Raw genomic sequence first — 21028 nt, forward strand, 5'->3', positions numbered from 1 at the left:
TGAAAAGCCCTATTGTATCCTTCTTTGTCACTCCACTCGTCCATCTAAGCATTCTCATTTCCGCCAAATGCATTCGTTGTTCCTCTTTCTTTTTCACTGCCCAACATTCAGTTCCGTACATCATAGCCGGTCTTATGGCTGTTTTATAGAATTTTCCCTTCAGCTTCATTGGAATTTTTCTGTCACACAACACACCACTCGCTTCTTTCCACTTCATCCATCCAGCCCTAATTCTACTGCATGAATCTCCATCTATTTCTCCATTACTCTGTAATACCGATCCTAGGTACTTAAAACTATTGCTTTTCACAATCATTTCACTATCCAAAGATACCATTTTATTTGTAGTAACTCCATCTTTAAATGAAAATTCCAAATGCTCTGTTTTTGTCCTACTAAGTTTTAAACCTTTTTCCTCCAAAGCTTGCCTCCACTGTTCCAGTTTTTGTTCTAAGTTTCTTTCACTATTTCCTACTAACACGACATCATCAGCATACATTAAGCACCATGGAATGTTACCCTGTAGTTTCGCTGTTATCTAGTCTAAAACTAATGAGAATAAATACGGGCTAAGCACAGAGCCTTGGTGCAATCCTACTTTCACATGAAATTTATCAGTCTCTCCCACACCTGTCCTAACACTAGTCGTTACTTCCTCATACATATCCCTCACAATCTTTACACATTCACCAGGGACTCCTTTCTTATTGAGTGCCCACCACAGAATCTCTCGAGGAACTCTATCATATGCTTTCTCAAGATCAATGAATACCATATGAGCGTTTGTTTCTTTACTCCTGTATTTTTTCATCAGTTGCCTTACAATGAAAATTGCATCTGTTGTTGATCTACCCTGCATAAATAAACACAGTGTAAGTATATAAAAAAGGAATAAATAAATAAGTATTCTTTTCATATTCATTCATTTAGCATTACAATCCCTAGGGATTATAGCTAACGCCATAGCATTCAAAATCCTATTCTTGAGTGAGGTGGATTAAGCAAGCAAGCAAGCAATTTGATTTAACCCGACCTGTGGGAATGTCCACCCTCTCGAAAGAGTACATTCGGGTGTAACAATTCATTGGGGCGAGGTGTTTTGACCCGAGTATATACAGGGATCACCCCACCTCGCTCCAATGCCCCAGGCCATCCCTTTCCCCCCCATAGCACGCTGATGCGCGATGGGGGCACAACTATCGTAGCCAAATGCTCTTCACAATGGTATCCTGGGTAATAAGATTCCATTGTGGTACCCTAATCGAATGCAAAAAACTAGGCCAGCGTGATGCGCTCTATGCCTTTATCTTCTTTCTTACTTATCCGCGGAACTAAAAATTGCTTGCTTGGGCCCCGAGTCATCGTGCTGAGCCCTAGTGGGCTCCGCCCGATGACTCGTTGCTCGAGTTTGTATGTGTTTTATGGTTTTTTATAATTTTTTTGGGGGCTTTCGCCATTTTTTTTTATTTTATTTATATTTTTTTGGGGGCTTATGCCCTTCTGTAATTTTCTAAAATTCACTTACCTTAGAGGCGGTCGTGGTACTTGATCTTCGTATGTAACGCTGTCTTCGGCACTTGTTTTCGAGCTACGAACTCACTACTATCACTTATCACTTTTGTACTCTTATCCCACTATTTGTTGCTTCGGACGTCTGTGCTTCCATCGGTGGAACTCATCATACCTTAGCGTCTCTCGCAGTATGTAATTTGGGTGGTGCTCCAGTTCCGCGAATTTGGTCCTTGCCTTATCTGTCATGATTTCGGTGACTCTCACCTGTTGGAGTTCTCTGAACAGGAATCTTTCAGCTACATATCTTGGGACTCTGGCGGCCTCCCTCAAGCTGTTGTTGTGGGCTGCTTGGATCTTCTTCTTGTGTGTGTTACTTACATGTCCCCATGCGAGAGACGCGTATGTTAATACCGGTAGGATTATACTATTGATCAGTCTTAACCTTGTTTTCAGTCTTAGTTTGCTTTTCCTGCCTGTGAGTCCTCTTAGTGTTGCTTTTGCTATGTTGGCCTTCCGGACTGTGGCTTCTACGTGTTTTTGGAAGGTTAATCCTTTGTCCATGATGACTCCTAGGTATTTAGCTTCGTTTTTCCACTCGATGGGTCTGTTCTGCACCGTCAGCTGTTCCTCTGGCTGTTGTCTTCCTTTCTTGTATAGAACCGCTTGCGTTTTATCTGAGTTGATGGCTATCTTCCATTTTATACTCCATTCTTCTATTTCTTCTACCGCTGTTTGCAGGTTGGTCACTGCTATATCTACATTTCTATGTTTGGCCGCTATCGCTGTGTCGTCGGCGTAGAGGCTCATGAGGGTACCTGGTGTTCTAGGTACATCAGCGGTGTATATCGTGTACAGCAGGGGTGACAGGACCGCTCCCTGGGGTACTCCAGCTTCCGGGTTTCCGAGCTCAGACAGGACTTGTCCTATCCGAATCCTGAAAGTCCGGCCGCCCAAGTACGACGAGATTAGTCTCGTCATCGCCCCGCTGTACCCGTAATCACGCATTTTGTATAAGAGCCCCTTGTGCCAGACTCTATCGAACGCTTTACTTACGTCCAGGAACGCTGCTCCAGTGTACTGCTTGTCGTTGAAACCAGCTGCTATGTACTCGGTTAGTCTGAGTACTTGTAGCTCGCTGGAGTGCTCTGCTCTGAATCCGAATTGAGCTTCTGGGATGATATTTAGCCTGTTCGTTTCCGCTTGCAATCTGCTTAGAATGATTCTTTCCACTATCTTGCTGATCGCTGGAAGTAAGCTGATTGGCCTGTAGTTCTGCGGGAATGTGTGGTTCTTGCCAGGTTTTGGGATCATGATGACATGGGCCTCTTTCCATCTGTTTGGGAATATCTTGTATCTTAGTATCGCGTTCACTATGTTTGTGAAGTACACTATAGCTTTTCTGGGCAAATATTTTAGGGCTCTGTTTGTTATTTCGTCTAAGCCAGGCGCTTTTCTCGGCGAACTGTTTTTGATGTGTTCGTTGATTTCTTCCGGTGATGTTGGGGGAATGAATTCCTCTGGGTCTTCTGGTCCTTCTTCTTGTTCTTCAACTTCTTCCAGGAAGTCGTCGTCTTCGTCTTGGTGGTAGTTTAGGTCGCATTCCCTTTCGAGTGTAGCCCTCATCGCCTCTGCTTTATCCTCTATGGTGTATACCATACCGTGTCTTCCATGTAGTGGGGGGATGGGTTTTCTGTCGCTTCTCAACATTTTCTGGAGTTTCCACACATTTTTCATGTTTGAGTCTTGTTCTTCCGTCTCTTGTACAAAGTTGTCCCATTTTTTACTACGGTGGAGTTGTAGGGCCGTTTTGACCTCTCTGTTTAAAATATTTGCCCAGGATTTGTCTACTCGATTTCTTGTTCTTCTTGCTGTTTGTTTTGCTCTATTTTTTTCCCTTATCAAATCTTGTGTTTCTTGTGGAATATCTTTGAACCTTCCCATGTAGATCTCGACTTCTTCCTCTGTTGTGCTGCTTCTGATTGCCTCTTGTATGATGTTTTCGAACTCTAGGACTTTTCCTTCTATTTCTTCTGGATTGTTTATCACTGGCACTATATTTATTCCTTCACTTACTAGTCTTTTGTAGTTTGTCCACTTTATTTTCTTTTTTGTTCTTTTTGGTGGGTTTGTCTCTTCCCATGTTCCGATCTCTAGTAGGATGGGGTGGTGGTCAGTTGATCCTTCGTTCAGCGTAATTAATTCTGATTGCAGTCCTAGGTTTTTGGCCACAACTATGTCGATATGGGTTGGAAGTCCATTTCCTGGGTAGTGGGTAGGTTCTTCTGGGCCCATTGCTATTGTGTCTTCATTGTTTTCTATGTATCTATTTAGTAGTCGTCCGTTTCGGTTCGTAGCTCTGTCGTTCCAGATGGGGGATCTTGCATTCAGGTCTCCTATTATGATGGATGGTTCGGCGATGTTTAGGAACGCATCTAGGTCATCGTCCATTAAAGGGTCTTGTGGTCTTACGTAAGCTGATGTGATTCTTACTGCTCCTTGCCTCATTTTCACTTCTACTGTTGTAGCCTCCATGTTGACCAGTGGTGGAGTCGTGAAACTGGTGTGTCTGATTCCCTTTTTTACTAAGATGGCCTTTCCTCCTGATCTTCTGGTGTGGTCGTTCCTGTAAACATCGTATCCAGGGAATTTTAAGTTAAAGTTGTTAGTTAACTTGGTTTCCTGGATTGCTACGATGTCCATCTCGTATCTACTTGCGATTTCATCCATGATGTTCTGGTTTGTTGATATTCCTCCTGGATTCCAGGAGCCTATCCTCAAGTATCCCCTGTCTGTCAGCATTACTTCTGTGCCTCCCTGGTGCTTAATATGACCTCTTTGACTACCCTAGTCACTATTCTGACTAAGTAGTCTTCGTCAGGGATCGCTGTTTGTTGTTGTTGTGCGTTCTGCGCAGCCTGGGCGTAGGATATCCCGGTGGCTTGCGGTCTTCTTGCTTGTGGCTGTTGTTGTGGCCTCCTTGGTGGGGGTCTTCCCCATGTAGGGCATCTGGGGCATCCTCTGTAGCTGGCCGGGTGGCTGCCTTGACAATTGGCACAAGTGGCTTTGACTTCTCTGGCCCTCTTGCATTGTTTCGTGGGGTGGTCCTCACCGCATTTGACGCACCTAGGGTCCTTGTGGCACGCGTTCTGGGCGTGGTGGTATCCCTGGCAGTTGAAGCACTGCGTTGGTCCTGTCGATTTTCGAAGGTCTTCTACCACGACCTTCATATGGCACAAGTTGGTGATGCGCCTCGCCGCCTCGACGTCCTCCTTGTTCAGGGTTATGACGAACATTGGAAGTTGTCGTCTTGGACCTGATCTCGTCGACATGTTTTTTGCAGCTTGGCAGTCGATGTTGTACTGCACTGCTATGTCGTTTTTGATTTCCTCTTCTGTCGTGTTGGTGGGTAGCCCTCTTATTACCATTTTTGGCTTGACTTCCTCTTCGAATGGGAAGGCTATCCACTGGAGTCTCCTGTCTTTCAGTGACTTTGCATATTCTTCGATGATATGCGTCATCTTTCTGTAATCATCTGGGCTATTCGCCTGGATGAGGGTTTCTCGTCCGCTCCTGGAGATCCTGTTGGTAGTGATCACTTTTTGTGATTGGGCTATTTTGAGGATAGCCCCTGTTTCGCTGACGCTCTGTAATTTTATTACAGGCGGTTTTCTTGTGCGGGTTACCTGTTGTTCAGGCAACGCGGTGTTTTCTTCTTCCTGGTTTGTCTCCATGTTCGTCTCTGTAACACTGGGGTGCCGTGCGGCAGGCGCATCTCCACTTGTGCGTGTAGTTGGGTGGATGGGGGGGTGGTCCTCGGGGCAGATTATAAGAATCCTGCGCTTTTGGTGAAGCGGCACTCATGGCGGATTTTGCTTTATCTTCCCATCTTCTCTTCTCGTCTTCTGGGAGTGGTGGGAATTCCTCTCTGTTCTTTGGAGTTTGGCCTCTGATTTTTTGGATCCTTTCGCCCGCTGACGGCTTTTTGGCTTCAGGGATCGGCTGCTGAGTTTCAGAAACTGGCTTCTGTTGGGTTTCAGCGATTGGCCTCTGTTGAGTAGTGTCAGTAACTGGCTGGGAAACTACTGGAGTTTGGCTCCGTGCGTGTGCGAGGAGGTCCTCGAAGAATATTCTTTGGGCTGTCAATTCTCCCCTCAATTGTTTAATTTCTTCAGACATCCTGGCCATCTCGGTATTCATTCCGTTTATAACTGTCATTTGTTGATCTCTCTGTGCCGTCACTTCGTCCAGGAGTTTCCTCAAATCGCCGTCTTGGTTCGTCTTGGTTATTTTCTCCGACATAACCTCTGCCTCACCGTCGCTTTCTTTTCCACGCTTGGTGGTACCTCTGTTGGTTTCTGCTATCTCGTCTTCCATGGGCTCCTCTTTTTTCTTCTCTTCTTTCCTCGTTTCTTCCTCACTCTTTTTCTTCTTTTCCCTCTTCTTCCTCTTGTCGCTGCTCTTTGGCTGTTTGAAGCCGTCTTTCTCGTCCATGGATGAGGATGAGTACCCCTCGTTATCAGTCTGCAGGTGCTGAAACAGGTTAGAGCCCACTTTGCGTGGGCTCTCATTAATTGGCGGGGGTTGCGCCATGGATCGGGGCAGTGATCGAGACCTAGCTCGATCAGTTGGTTGGGGGCGAACGGTCCTAATTTTGGATGAAGCCTTTTTGTCTACCGATTGGCCCGACACCACATCGGTTTCAGGGTTGGCTCCCTGCACAATTTCGCGGTTGTTCACGTACCCAGACAGAACTGAGTACGGGTTCCACTTGAGTTTCTCGATCTACTGACCTAGGGGCCGGGGCTGCATCGATGTAGTTTCACAAAAGCTACACCCTGCAGTGTCGAGGTGCAGTGTTTTAAACTACACCCTTCCCTTACGGAGGCACAGTAGATATCCCGTAGCGGGCTCCCGTCGAGCCCGCCTTGCTTCTTCTGCTAACCGATCTCTAGCTGCGGCGTCTCAGAGAATCCAATAAAATAAAATTCCCTAAGTTAGTGAGGTGGATTACTCCTCTACCTATGTCATTTATACCTTGAGTGTGGCTGTCTGTTCATTCTAATCGAAGAGATCTTATGTACAGCTGGTTCCAAAAAAACTGATACGACTCTTATAGCGTATTTTGTAGAAAATTGAGCAGTGTATTTTGAAGGATAAATACTATTATTTACATACTGTCACTGTCACTGCCAAATCTTAAAATTTGTCAGATAACTTATTCTGTTCAACCTCAAAAATGGCTCCACATGCTGGCAAAGAACTAAAATCAAGAATTGTAATGAAATTAGAAGATGGTTGGTCACTATTTGCCGTAGCGAACCATTTTAACGTAAGCAGAACAACCGTTTTTAATATTAATAAAAGATGGAGAGAACAAAAAACTCTCGAAAGAAAGCAAGGTTTGAGAAGAGCTTTCTGAAGTAGACAATTTCATAGTTCCTTTCACGTAGATGGACCGAAGATTACAAGCTGTTATCACTGCAGATGGAGATATTACAAAAAATATTAATTTTATTTTTAAATACCTAAATTTAGTATAGTTTAGGTCTTCCAGACCCTCGCTTTCTTTCGAGAGTTTCTTGTTCTTTCCATTTTTTATTAACAGAAAAACTGTGGTCCTGCTTAACATAGGTTAAAATGTTTTGCTGCCTCTGATAGTGCCCAGTTATCTTTTAATTTGGTTGCAATTCTTTCTTTAATGTACATATTGCTGAGTTAAGTCGTTTGTTTTATTCCTTAATAATAATAAAATTGATAACAACAACCCTATTTTATGTAAAAACTATCATTTATATACTCTTTATAAAATGCAGAAATTCAAAATAATATAATACAATTTATGAATTAACAATAATTATGTAATCGGTTGTTTGTTTGTTTATTTTAACTGACTTTGACAGTATGTCAATAAATATAATATAATGTCAGACCAATCAAATATACTGCTCAAAATAATCAAATCTTAGTAAGAGTCGTATCAGTTTTTTTAGGAACCAGCTGTACCTGACAATATTTTCTCTCTTTAATTCTTCTTCAATTACATTTTTTTTCATTTTTCTTCCTTCCTCACTTGTTACATTGTGGCCCAGCATCGTACTCATTATTTTCCTTTGAAATTTCAGAAGGCTAGCTTCCCTTTTCTTGTTTCTTGTTATTCAGCGTTCTTTCGATCCCATGTATAACAGCAGGTCTTATATAGATTCATCTTTGTTCTCTTAGTTAGAATTTCACCTCTCAGCAAATTCTATTCATTCCATATCGATGGTGAAAGTTCCCAACCACCTATGTCAATTTTTGGATATTTGGTTTTGTTACCCTAAAATTAAAGAGAGATATGTATTTTTACTGTTTACAAGCTCCTATGTCGTTATTTCATAAGCTAATTAATGAAATAACGACATAGGAGCTGTAAATAGTAAAAATACATATTTCTCTTTAATTTAGGGTAACAAAACAAAATAGCCAAAAATTGACATAGGAGGTTGGGAACTTTCACCATCGATATGTTTTTTGGTCTTTCAGAATTCTTTCCTCTGTTCTCTCTTCTCCAGTTTTCCTATTGTTACTTTAAAGTAGCTAAAGTTTTAAATACAGTTTCAAATTTATGGTTCTGTGGCATTCGATATTTTTGAGTTGTTGTGTCATCTTTCCCTATCGTCATGTACTATTTAAATCAATAATTCATTACTGTATTCCTTCTTTATATACAGTGTGTTTATTTCATAGTTATTTCGAAATAAAAATGGTGATAGCTCGTTAAATGCCCTGTATAGTTTTGTGAAACTTCAAATTATAAAAATAGGGATTATAGGAGAGGAATCCTAATATGAGAAAACATACAATACATACTTTAAATTAAAAATATTTAAATAATATTTAAATTAATTTAAAAAATGTATGTTCGCTTTACCGCGTAGTTATTAATCACCCTGTAGAATTTGACATATTATTCAAGTCTGAAGAATATCATTGACAATATGTTTTCTAAATAACTTTTTTCGATATTTTGTACCATAATGGAATTATCGACCAATGTCACACTAAAAACACCCCATGTATATAGACTTTTTCTTCATTTATACAGGGCGCTCAATTAAGTCGGCACCATATGGGAACCTTTTTAATTTTTAGTTTTATGAAAAAAAGTTATTTTTTATAAAAAGTTCTGCGTATTCTAAAACCTAAAATACAATAATCAAATATTAAATTTTTTAGTCATATATGAGGTTTGTCAAAAAATGTGAACATAAAATTCATATTTTTTGACAAACCGCATGACTACAAAAATTTAATATCTGATTAAGTATTGCCCGGTTACAGATAAATGAGAAATTTAAAGAGATAGACCAATTGGTGTGCAAGTGGTACTTGTACACCAATTGTCCATCTCTTTAAATTTCTCATTTATCTGTATTGCTAGGTTACAGATAAATGAGAAATTTAAAGAGATAGACCAATTGGTGTACAAGTACCACTTGTACACGAATTGGTCTATCTCTTTAAAGTACCACTTGTACACCAATTGGTCTATCTCTTTAAGTACCACTTGTACACCAATTGGTCTATCTCTTTAAATTCCTCATTTATCTGTAACCGGGCTATACATACTGCATTCTAGGTTTTATATCATTCAGAACTTTTTATAAAGAATAACTTATTTTCATAAAATTAAAAATAAAAAAGTTTCCCATATGGTACCGACGTAATACTTAATTGGACACCCTGTATATTTTTTAGGGATATTGGAATTGATACAGCAAAATAAAAACTATAATGTAACTATCTTACAAAGCAATCATATAAGAATTTAAATGTACTTACGTCTGTATTCATGGTCAACAAAACCTGATACATGTCAGCCATCTCCCTCTTCAACCTCGAATTCGCGTTATTCGCCTCTTGAATCTCCATTTCCAATGTTCTGTTATTCCTCTTCTCGTTTTCCAGAAACGTGTTCTCTTCCTCCAGCTTTTCTTGTTGTTTCTCGATCATCTCCTGGACGTGGCAGAGTTGTTCTTGCGATTTCATTATGTCGCTGTCTCGTTGTTGCAACATCTTCACCGAGGCTTTCCATTGTGTAATGAGCGCGTCCCTTTCCACCGTTAGCTGCTTCATTACCTTACCTGAAAATGTTACAACGGTGACTTAATTATATATGATGAGTCAGAAAATGGATGAGAAAATGGATGACCAATTTAAGGCCCATAATGAAATACATGTAGGATATTAAACAAATGAAATAGAGAATGTGGAAAAATCCCCTTACGAATAATTCACACATCCACTATTTCGGGCTGGGAAACATTTTTTGAATAGAATCAAAGATCCAAACACCAGTTCTTAGAAATGTGTTTCGCCCTCTTCAACCTCTCTGGGCTCATCAGTAAAGATGAGAGGTTGAATATCTTCAGACACATTCCAATAAAAAAACACATTTCTAAGAACTGGTGTTTGGATCTTTGATTCTATTCAAAAAATGTTTCCCAGCCCGAAATAGTGGATGTGTGAATTATTCGTAAGGGGATTTTTCCACATTCTCTATTTCATTTGTTTAATTTCATACGAGTGGTCGTTAAACCAGTAACTTTGGATCTTTTGATCACTGAGTGTGTTTCAAAGATCTATCTTTTGTTTTTTTGTTTTTAAACATGTAGGATAAATAATGGGATTGTACAAATACTATGCGGATGACATCGATATCATAGCAAGAAGAAAGGCTGACCTTGCTTCTGAAAGAAGCACCAGCAAAAAGAATGGGGCTACACATTAATACCAATAAAACAAGGTATATGAAAAAATATAGAGTACAAAGAAGTTTTTTGGAAAGTTTTAGAGCAAAACGTTTTATAGAAAAAAAAAATGGTGCAACTTTTAATATCAACGTTATACATTCTCAAAATAACGCTTATTTTTCTAGATACTGACCATGGGTGGTGAATGCCTAATTTTGGTCTTAATTTATCTTTTTGATGGTGGTGAAAACAAAAATGAAATTTATTTTGAATTTCAAGTGAGGGAACATTGTAAAAAACACAATTTTACCTTAAAAATAAAAAAATGAAATCACGTTTTTTGCGTCTAACTCGCTACAACTCTGTTCCATTTTCATATTTTTTCTGAAATTTTTATTGTATAGGTATGTATACCTAAGTACCTATATGTTAAGGTATAAGTTTCCTATGGTAAAGGTCCCTTTAGTCCATGTGGTGAGACCGCTCCCGTCTGAAAAAAATTCTGATTCGGCTTCTTTATGGATTCTTATTCAAAAATGTCCCCTTTAAACAAATCTGAAGGGTGCCGGACGGAATTTTTGGGCAGAAATTGTTTAAACAATATTTTTAAACAAATACAAAAGATCACCTTTTCTGACCCGAGGAATATTTTTTTAGGTTTTTTAGGTCATTCTAAACAATAAAGGTACCTTGTGATTTTTCTCAAAAGTTTATAGTTTTCGAGTTCCAGAGATGGGCATCGACACGTCGACTTTAATTGTCGACACAGACGTGTCGACAATGTCGAGAACGTGTCAACAATGTCGACAATGTCGACAATGTCAGCAACGTGTCCATAATGGAAAAAAGTGAGGTTATGTTATGAAATTATTCAGTTGTAAACTTTGAATGTGATCTGATCTGATCAGAATCAAAATGAGTGGCAGAAAACTGAATAAAAACTGTGATATATTATCATTCAAAGTATTAAAGATAGAAGGAAAGCACGCGGCTAAATGTTGTGTATGTGGAAATGTGATAAAAAATACAGCTGCAGCAAGATTGCAAAGTCACAGGTAAGAAGAAATATTTTAATTAATTTTAGCTGGATAGCTATAGAGATTTATTCTCTGAAATTGATATTTGTATCGGCTGATAACTAACCCCGTCCCGTACTTTCATTTTAAGAAACGTCTGCAAGTTAGATCGTGGCAATGGTAATCAATCCAATAATGAAATGTCGCATGTTTCGATATACGAAAATACTGGCTCAGACACAGGTTTTACACCTACAGTTAATCCACAAGTGAGTATATAGGACGTATGTTCTACTACATATTTAGCAGGGGCGGATCTAGAAAAAATTTTGGGGGGAACTTTTTGAAATTACATTTATCTATAATATAAAAATGAATCGTAAAATGTGTTCGGAGCCGCATAACTCAACAACGCATGGATCACCATTTCGGTAGTAGTATATTGGAGAAAACATGGCGTCAAAAACCGTATAGCCATCTAACGGCAAGAAGTGAAAATAACGCACTATATATTATTGTAGATTTCTTGATTACTATTTAATTCGAATTCGGAAGGGGACATAAATTGCATCAGTTTTCACCCCAGAATTTGTATTCTGAGGTTTTCACGTTGTTGCATCTCTATATACAGGGTGTCCCATTTAAAAAACACCAAGTTTAGTATTTTACGGCAAAAAACGGATTGGCCTATTGAATTAAGTACAAAACGCTGTATCTATGCCAACTTCTGTATACAGGGTGTCCGTAGATCCGCCCTTCATATTTAGTCACCTTAGAGTTTCTTTTTATTTTGAATTTTAGAATACAACGAACGGTAGTTACGAAGTTATGGAAGATGGTTCGCTAGCTATTGTGACTGGAACTTCACCTGAAAACATGCTAGATGGAATTATAGAAAATTCATCAGATACCGATGCCGCCTTATTGGAATTGGAAGAAAACAATGGTGTAGCAATTCAAGGCACTCATAGTATTGTTGAAAATATGATGTTATCAACTACTGATACTGAGAGTAGTAATTTGACTAACTTAAGTACTCCAACTTCCTCCAGCACAAGCTACACAAGCACGAATAAAAGAAATTTATTCGCTACATCTCAAGCTAGACCAGCCAAAAAATCAAAGAAAATCACCGACTATATGGACATATTACAAGAGTATGAAGAGGAGAAGATAAGCACTGCACTAGCCAAATTTATATTCGGCTGTAACTTACCATTTACTGTGGTAGAATCACCTCTCTTTAAAAATTTTATAAAAACGATCCGTCCTGCTTATTTAGACAAAATTCCTGGCCGGAAAAAACTTTGTACATCGCTTTTAAATAAGTGCTATGAAGACTGTATTGAGATTTCACGTAAAAAAGTGGAAACCGAGTCAGTCATTTTGTGTGACGGTTGGAAAAACTCATCTACTAATTCTAAAACGGTTGTGACAATGTTGCATAGTGCAGACGGAAAAAATGCCTTTCTTGATGCTTGGGATTTAACCACGGAGTCTGAGACTGGAGAAAAACTTGCCGAAATAATAACAGAATCTAAAAAAATTGCAAAAGAAAAATACGATGTAGATGCGTACGGTATAGTTTCGGATAATGCTAGTGCAATGATTAAAATGGGATCCCTCCTCAAGCACAACATGTGGCACTCTACGTGCAGTAGCCACACCGGCAACCTTTTAGCCAAAGACGTGCTGGATAAAAAGTTAGTCGACAATGTGGTCATTGTCCTCAAAGAATTTAAGCAACCAGATTTAGAAAAAATGATAGTTGATAAGGGAGGGCGCAGAATCAAATTGCCGGCCGAAACAAGATGGTGCTCTTACCGAGATTCTTTCGAAAGTCTCCTAGAAAATCTGGTATATATGAAACAAGTAGCCGCTGTAACGAAAAAAAAGATTAAGCCGAAAGTCAAGGAATTAATCTTCAACGATGAATTTGTGGATGAGATTCAACAGAACATAGAAATTTATGAACCCATTTGTAATCTGATCAATGTTTGTCAGAAATCTGACACATCTGTAGCAGATGCCGTTCATCTGTGGCTCAATTTGAATCTGCCAGATAACCTTAAAGAAAAATTGAAACACAGACAACAAATGGCGTTAAACGTGTACGCATTAACTGCGTACTATCTGCATCCGAAATATGAAAATTCCAAGCTTACGTCAGAGCACACTGGTATAATAACTCAGTTCTTACTCAGAAAGTTGTGCAATCAGGGCATAGAAGAATGGGACAAATTTAACACTAAATCGGGTAAGTCTTTCAGACAAAATTATCGCTCTTTTGATTTTTAATATATTAGGTTTACAATTTCAGGAATATTCTCAACACTTTGGGAAAAAGGAGTTGAAAAGCCTCTAGTATTTTGGCGAGTGGTCAAACTGGAATGCCCAATTCTTGCTAAAATGGCTCTCAGACTTCTAAATATGCCAGCCTCCTCAGCTCAAATCGAGAGACTCTTTTCAAATTGGGGACACATTCACAGTCTGATAAGAAATAGATTAACGTTCACTAATTCCAAGAAATTGGTACATATTTATGTTTCATTAAAGGGAGAGTATCCTGATAAAAATAGTTATGACCTGGACGAGGAAGAAATTGTAGATATGGACGGGGAAAGTACAACTATTTGATGTATTATTGGTTAAATGTTTTCTTTGGTTAAAAATTAGCAAAACCGCAAAATGTTGTAATGTTTTTATTATGCAGTCTCTGCCAAAGCACGAAGAGATTCAACACTGTTTCAGTAATTATTATACTATAATTATTATATAATAAAGAGTTAGTAAAATTTAAAAAAAAGTAAACGAAATGTTAGGAAACAAGGTAAGGTTTCAATGTAATGAGATATGTTTGATTGTGGTTTTGAATCTTACCTCGTTTACTGACGTTTAGGTTTACGTTTCTTTTTAATTTTTTTAAACCTTTCTGTAAATGTTACGAGTTTACGAGTAACGATAGAAAATTAAAAATCTATGAAAATTTGTTTTGCTGGTTTTTTCTGGTTTTGCATCTATATGGTAATATTTTAGATTCATTACATTGCATTACTCTATCATGAGGTTTGCACATAATAAATTGTCTCTATATGAATCTATTTAAAATTCATTTACACTTGAAAAACCTGCAATCAAACAATTATGGAATATCCTATGAATTTGACAATCGCAAGTTAATAGTGAGGTTAAAAGTTTCAAAAGTTTGAGATTATTTGGTCTCTTTGCAACTTGTTGAAACATTAATGCATACTTTTTCAATAAGTCAGCGCAGCCAGATTAACCTAAAATTTCAAATTAGTGCGCACGGAACGTCATTCTGATCGTTTGCTAATTGTCGACATACTCGACATTGTCGACATTGGCAACAACTTTAAATCACTCGACATCGACATGATTGTCGACATGTCGACAATCGAATTGTCGACATCACATTATCGACACCGCCCATCCCTGAGTTATAGGCGATTTAAAATCTGAAAAATGCGAAAATACGCATTTTCAAGGCTTAAAAACTCATATTTAAATTAGTATTTTTGAGGTTGCCAAGTACTTGAATTGTAGTTAAAACATTCATTTTCAAGATTCTGCAGACTGATCGGGTCTAACTTAAATTTACATCGTTGTTATTTTATTGTTAATCATGCGTATCCATCCGATTTTTTTGCCGGTGCGGCACGCACTTTTTCCAAAAATCTACTATTTTCCTTCGAAAAATATTTTTTTTTTAGATTTTTCGGGACATTCAAATAAAATAGGGTTCTTGTCATTTTTCTCAAAAGTTAATAGTTTTAAAGTTATAAGCGATTTAAAGCGCATTTTGGATTTTAAATCGTTTATAACTTTAAAAACTATTAACTTTTGAGAAAAATGATAAGAAACATATTTTTCCACCTACCGCTACCGAAACTATACTTTTCCGGACCTGATTGTAGGGAGCAAACTTGTACTTTTCCTACCTAGGGAGGAAAAGTAAAAGTGACGTCATGGTATTTCATTCATGAAATATAACTTATTGACGTCCTGTACAATATCTATTTTCTATTACGTAAGTATCTATACATTTTAACGTTTATTTATAAAACACCCTGTATTTTGCAGAATGTTAAAAAACAGTAAATTGTTATTTTGATTTAACAATGTTTACATTAATAATTTGACTTATATTGGACAGTTGACAGTTATATTGTACCCACTTGTTAGTTTTAGTTTTAATAAATTTTGTTGGTTAGTTATACAGTATGTCCCTGTAAGTTGTATCCATATGGTAAACTTTTTTATTAGGTATTAATTTTACGAAAAAAAGTTATTCTTTATAAAAAGCTCTGCATGGTCCAAAACCTAAGATTTAACCATCAAATATCAAATTTTTTGAATATTATACGAGGTATGTCAAAAAGTTTGAATTTCACTCAAGAGTAAAGTAGCTTTATTTTTCACAATATTGAAAATTGCTATTATGAAAAGTTGTTTGGAATTAAAAACTATATTATAGTATAAAATTACATCGTTCTAATTGAAAATTTTTTTTTTTTGAAAAAATATGGATAACTAATATTATTTTCAGTTATTTCAATTTAGATAACTCTTTTATTATTAATTTTACGAAAAAAAGTGATTCTTAATAAAAAGTTCTGCATGGTCCAAAACCTAACATAAAACCATCTTATGTCAAATTTTATCAATTTTATACGAGGTATGTCAAAAAAGATTTTAGATCAAAAGTAAGTACCTTTATAGATCAGAACATTTCAATTATGAGGATGTAATTACATACTGAAACATAGTTTTTAATTATTAATAACTTTTCATTATAACAATTTTCGATATTGTAAAAAAATAAACGTGTTTTACTTTTGAGCGAAATTCATATTATTTGACATACCTCGTATAAAATTGATAAAGTTGGACATAAGATGGTTGTATCTTAGGTTTTAGACCATGCAAAACTTTTTATTTAGAATCACTTTTTTTCGTAAAATTAATAATAAAAGAGTTATCTGAATTGAAATAACTGAAAATAATGTTAGTTATCCATATTTTTTCAAAAAAAAAATTTCAATTAGAAGGATGTAATTTCATACTAGAATATAGTTTTTAATTCCAAACAACTTTTCATAATAGCAATTTTCAATATTGTGAAAAATAAAGCTACTTTACTCCTGAGTGAAATTCAAACTTTTTGACATACCTCGTATAATATTCAAAAAATTTGATATTTGATGGTTAAATCTTAGGTTTTGGACCATGCAGAGCTTTTTATGAAGAATAACTTTTTTCGTAAAATTAATAATAAAAAAGTTTTCCATATGGATACAACACAGGGACATACTGTATAAATAAATTAAGTAAAAATGAAAAAATGACTCGTTATTAGTTTGAGGAAGGTGGAAAAACCATATGTAAAACATGGGAGTAAAGTGCCTTTTCCTCCCTTGAATGATTACTGCCCTCCGCTACGCGTCGGGCAGTAAACTTCATTCTCGGGAGGAAAAGTAGCACTTTCCTCCCTTGCTATACAAATAGCTATTACTTAGAATGTCCCGAAAAATCTAAAAAATATATTTTTCGGAGGAAGATAGGAGATAGTACGCGCCACACCGGCAAAAAATAATCGGATGGACACGCATAATTAACAATTAAATAACGACGGTGTAAATTTAAGTTAGACCCGATCAGTCTACAGAATCTTGAAAATAAATGTTTAAACTACAATTCAAGTACTTGGCAACCTCAAAAATACTAATTTAAATATGAGTTTTTAAGCTTTGAAAATGCGTATTTTCGCATTTTTCAGATTTGAAATCGCATATAACTCGAAAACTATCAATTTTTGAGAAAAATTACAAGATATCTTTCTTGTTTATAATGACCCAAAAAACCTAAAAAAAATCCTTCGAGTCAAAAAAGGGATCTTTTGTATTTGTTTAAAAAAATTGACAATTTCTGCCCAAAATTCCGCCCGGCACCCTTCAGATTTGTTTAAAGGAGATATTTTTGAATAGGAATCCATAAAGAAAACGAATCAGAAATTTTTTCAGACGGAAGCGGTCTCACCACATGGACTATTTCATTTCTTCTACTCTGCGTATTATACCTACTTCTTTCTAGCTTGGGTGTTCAACGTGTGGAGAAATCCAATTTTTCAAATTTTTAATCGGTGGTCAGTGCCACATTCAGATCTTTACTCGTATATATTTAATCTTAATAGTACTACTTCGATGATGCGATGAAAAAACATGTGAAAGATACCAAACAGTTGAAGGAATGAAGCATGAAAGAAAATGGCGTAAAATACACAAGTACATAATTGAAAGAAAAAAACTTAGTAACAAAAGCAAAAAAAGAGATACCAACTTCAAGTTGCGAGAAAATAAATCTGAAACCTCTCGTGGAACCCATTTCTGGGTACATCCTTAATCTCTACCTTTTACAATTTATAAAGTAAGGCAAGCAGACGACGAATAAAGGAGACGAAATGGGCTCTACAATATGCAGTCACATTCCGTCTGTTCGTCTAGGAAAAATTCCAACGAAAGTTGGTTCCGTGTACTCAAAATATGAGTAAAATGAGAAATGAAAAACAGCTTATGTTTTATTTCGGTTCAGAGATCAGTACATCATTACCATACGTACGTTTAGGTCTCACCAAACCACCTCAGTGGTGCTACATGAACACCTCTGAATCTTAAGGATATGCCCAGAAATTGGTTCCACGAGAGGTTTCAGATTTATTGTTTACATCTGGAACTTCTCATTCCTTTAATAGATGTCGCTACAGCGTCCGATATGCAAATTATTTTTATAATTTAGCTTATATAGACAGTTTGGTTTCGTTTCGATTCAGAGGTGTTCATGTAGATGTAGTCCACTGAGGACGTATGTTGAAACCGAAACGTACGTATGGGAATGATGGATCATCTCTGAACCGAAATAAAAAATATCTGTCTTTCATTATTCATATTTACGTCTATGGTCTTACCTGAACGTTGAATCATTTGTTCACAATTATCGCTAGTCGCAGCAATTCTAGCAATTTTTTTCCTCATAATTCCGAGCTCGTTCTGTAGATGCTGTCGCCGAGCCTCCAAATGATTAAACCTCCTATCGTCGTCCTGAAAGAACTTCCTCAATAACTCTATGTCTTCGTCTCGCTTCTTGAGCGCCTCGTCCCAGGCTTTCAAAGCCTCGGCGTCCCAATCCATTTCGGCTTTAAGCTTGTCCGCTCTGGCGACTTGTTTGATGAGGTCGCTCTTTCTGTGAGTTTGCAGGTCTTCGGCTTCTTTGAGTTGGTTGCCGCCTGTTTTGATTGCGTGGAGGGTGTTTTGGTTTTCGGCTTTGGTGGTGTGGTAGGCATCTTCCAGAGCGTCGAGTTGTTGCTTGTGGGCTGTGATAAGTTTCTGAAACGGAAAAGATACTGTAACGATATGACGCCTGCAGCCCGGCGTTCGGCAGATCAACAGCAGTGGATCGAACGCGTTTCCATATCGGCACAACCCCCCTACGTACCACCTCTTCGACGAACCAAGGAGTGATAGCTACCGAGAGTGTATCTAAGACGAAAAGGAGAATCATGAAATCAGTTGCTATCGGTGTACTGAACCGGGAAGAGCTCAAACGGCAGATATGCAATGGAATGAATTGGAACTCTGCCGAGGTGGGCGCGCTCTGCAGTGAAGAGGCGCTCGGCTGGAACTGTAACCGTAGTGAGCGGTAGCGGCCACCTTCAACCCGGAGCTGGCCGGTGCGCCACACTGGATTGAAGTGTGTGTGTAATTATTAGTCCATTGAAATGTTACATTTTTTAGGCCTTAGTTTGCATTTGTTAGAGGACACAATTTTATCTTTTTAATGTGTAGGGGGATCAGTAGAAGCTTAAGTTCAAGTTTGTGGGGTGGCCACCCTTGTCCCGCTGCCGCCATCTTGGAAAAAATGGTGCAAAGGGTTTTCGCGCTGTATCTCGTAAACAAGCAACCCTGCAGAAAATTTAATTTAACATAAAATGTAGCAAATTAAGTTTGATACAATTTTATTTTTATTACTTTTTATCGTCAAGTGACCAACAAAAAAGTTATAAACAAAAATAAGTGAACATTTTGTAACAAGTTTCCTTTTGGAGGTTATAACTTTTGCAGTTACGTCATTCTTCTTCCGGACCGAACATCTGCCTGCTATCACTGTTATTATTATAATTGAGTCGGGCCGGCGTAGCTAAGCGGTAGTGTGCTTGGCTCGCGTGCCAGTGGTCCGGAGTTCAAATCCTACCGCCGGCAAGAACAACTAGACATTTTTAAAATGTTTGTAGACCCCAGGTCGACTCAACCTGAATAAAATGAGTACGTTAGATAAAACCAGGGGTAATAATAGGCGGTTGAAGCGTAGCACTGACCCTGTTACACCTTCCTTGTATACCGTAGGCCCTAGATATAGCAGACTACCCTGCTATACTCCCAAAGCCACGTGAGCGGTATAAAACGGGAGACTATTATTATTATATTATAATTGAGGTGCTCAGATTGTAGGCCTAACCTACAATCCACAATTTTACCAAAACGCTTCTATGACATTAAAGTTATCCCTTATTTAAATATTTTCAGATGCGCAGTGACTCAAGCAACCAATGCTTGAGCCACTCTGCATCTGAAAATACTGAAAAAAATCCTGTATATATACAACTTACCTGAGTTTGTTCATTTTCCTGTATTACATATTTGTAATGATCATTCAAGCCCTCCAATCGACTACTTAAGATCTCCAACCCGGTTTTTCCCTTCTGTTTTCTCAAGCTGAGCTTGGCCAATTCTTCTTCGAGGGCTTTATTCTCAGCATTGGCAATAGGAATTTGGAATCCATCTGTCCAGCCGAGGTTTTTAAGCACATCTTCCAAATTCAGTGACATTTTCAAAAGCTTTTATAATAAACATGACAAAACGTCCAACATTTAGGTTAATGTACAGTGGTTACCACGGTAACAAATATAATGTGAGGTTGCTATGGTTACGTTAATCCTAAGTTTTATCACAGTATGTGATATAATATACTCTGGGCCTGGGCTAATTAGTAAAATTCATGGAAAAGTTATTTACCAGCAATTTTATTGCTGGAATCGAATTATAAGATCCTATATATTAATAATATAGGTATGCGAAGTCCGCAGATAGTGTGCTACTTTTTTTATAAACAAAATGGCGCCGACAAATCGTATTTTTTTCAATTATTGCTCTGTAACTCCGAATATTTTAATTTTACAACAAAAACACCCAAATAAAAATTCACCGCAATTAAGTTCTGCATAGAGATATCTTTTTCTCGATTTGCACCGACGAAAATTTTCCTCGGAAAATGCAGGTTTTCCCAACAAAAACTCTAATTTTCAAATAAAGTTTTAGGTAAGTAATTACTAACCAATAATTAAATAACTTAGTGACATCAAAGCTTTCTTGGTATAGATTGTAATTCCAGAAGCCGGTGAGAATTAAACGAATATTTAGCAACAATTCAATTGTTAATTAACAATTTACGATCGCAATAATAACCAAAAAAATCATGATACATTGATCAAACTTATAAAGATTATAAAGATGAGATGCTTATTTAATATTTTATCGAAAAAATATAAATTTTTCGTTTTTTTGCATAATCTTTAAATTTTGAATAAAAAAATTGTTATAATACGCTGGTCTAATTAGTAAAGTACAAAAAAAGGTTATTTACCAGCAATTTATTGCTGGAATCGAATATTATGATCCTATATATTAATAATATAGG

At 37.4% G+C, this 21028-nt stretch overlaps 1 protein-coding gene across 1 annotated transcript in view; it reads right to left on the reverse strand.

Annotated features, from left to right (window-relative positions):
- Positions 1-20174, reverse strand: part of LOC126889251 (coiled-coil domain-containing protein 39) — a 63906-nt gene extending 43732 nt beyond the window's left edge. Inside the window, exons 1-3 of the mRNA XM_050657354.1 lie at positions 19941-20174; positions 18243-18660; positions 9334-9635 (exon numbers count right to left, since the gene is read on the reverse strand). Of these exons, the coding sequence (XP_050513311.1) occupies positions 9334-9635; positions 18243-18660; positions 19941-20159 (939 nt within the window). The 5' untranslated portion in view covers positions 20160-20174. The remainder of the gene's footprint in view (positions 1-9333; positions 9636-18242; positions 18661-19940) is intronic.
- Positions 20175-21028: the final 854 nt, after the last annotated feature.

This window comes from Diabrotica virgifera, chromosome 8, assembly GCF_917563875.1.
Source record: "Diabrotica virgifera virgifera chromosome 8, PGI_DIABVI_V3a".
Classification (NCBI taxonomy): Eukaryota; Metazoa; Arthropoda; class Insecta; order Coleoptera; family Chrysomelidae; genus Diabrotica; species Diabrotica virgifera.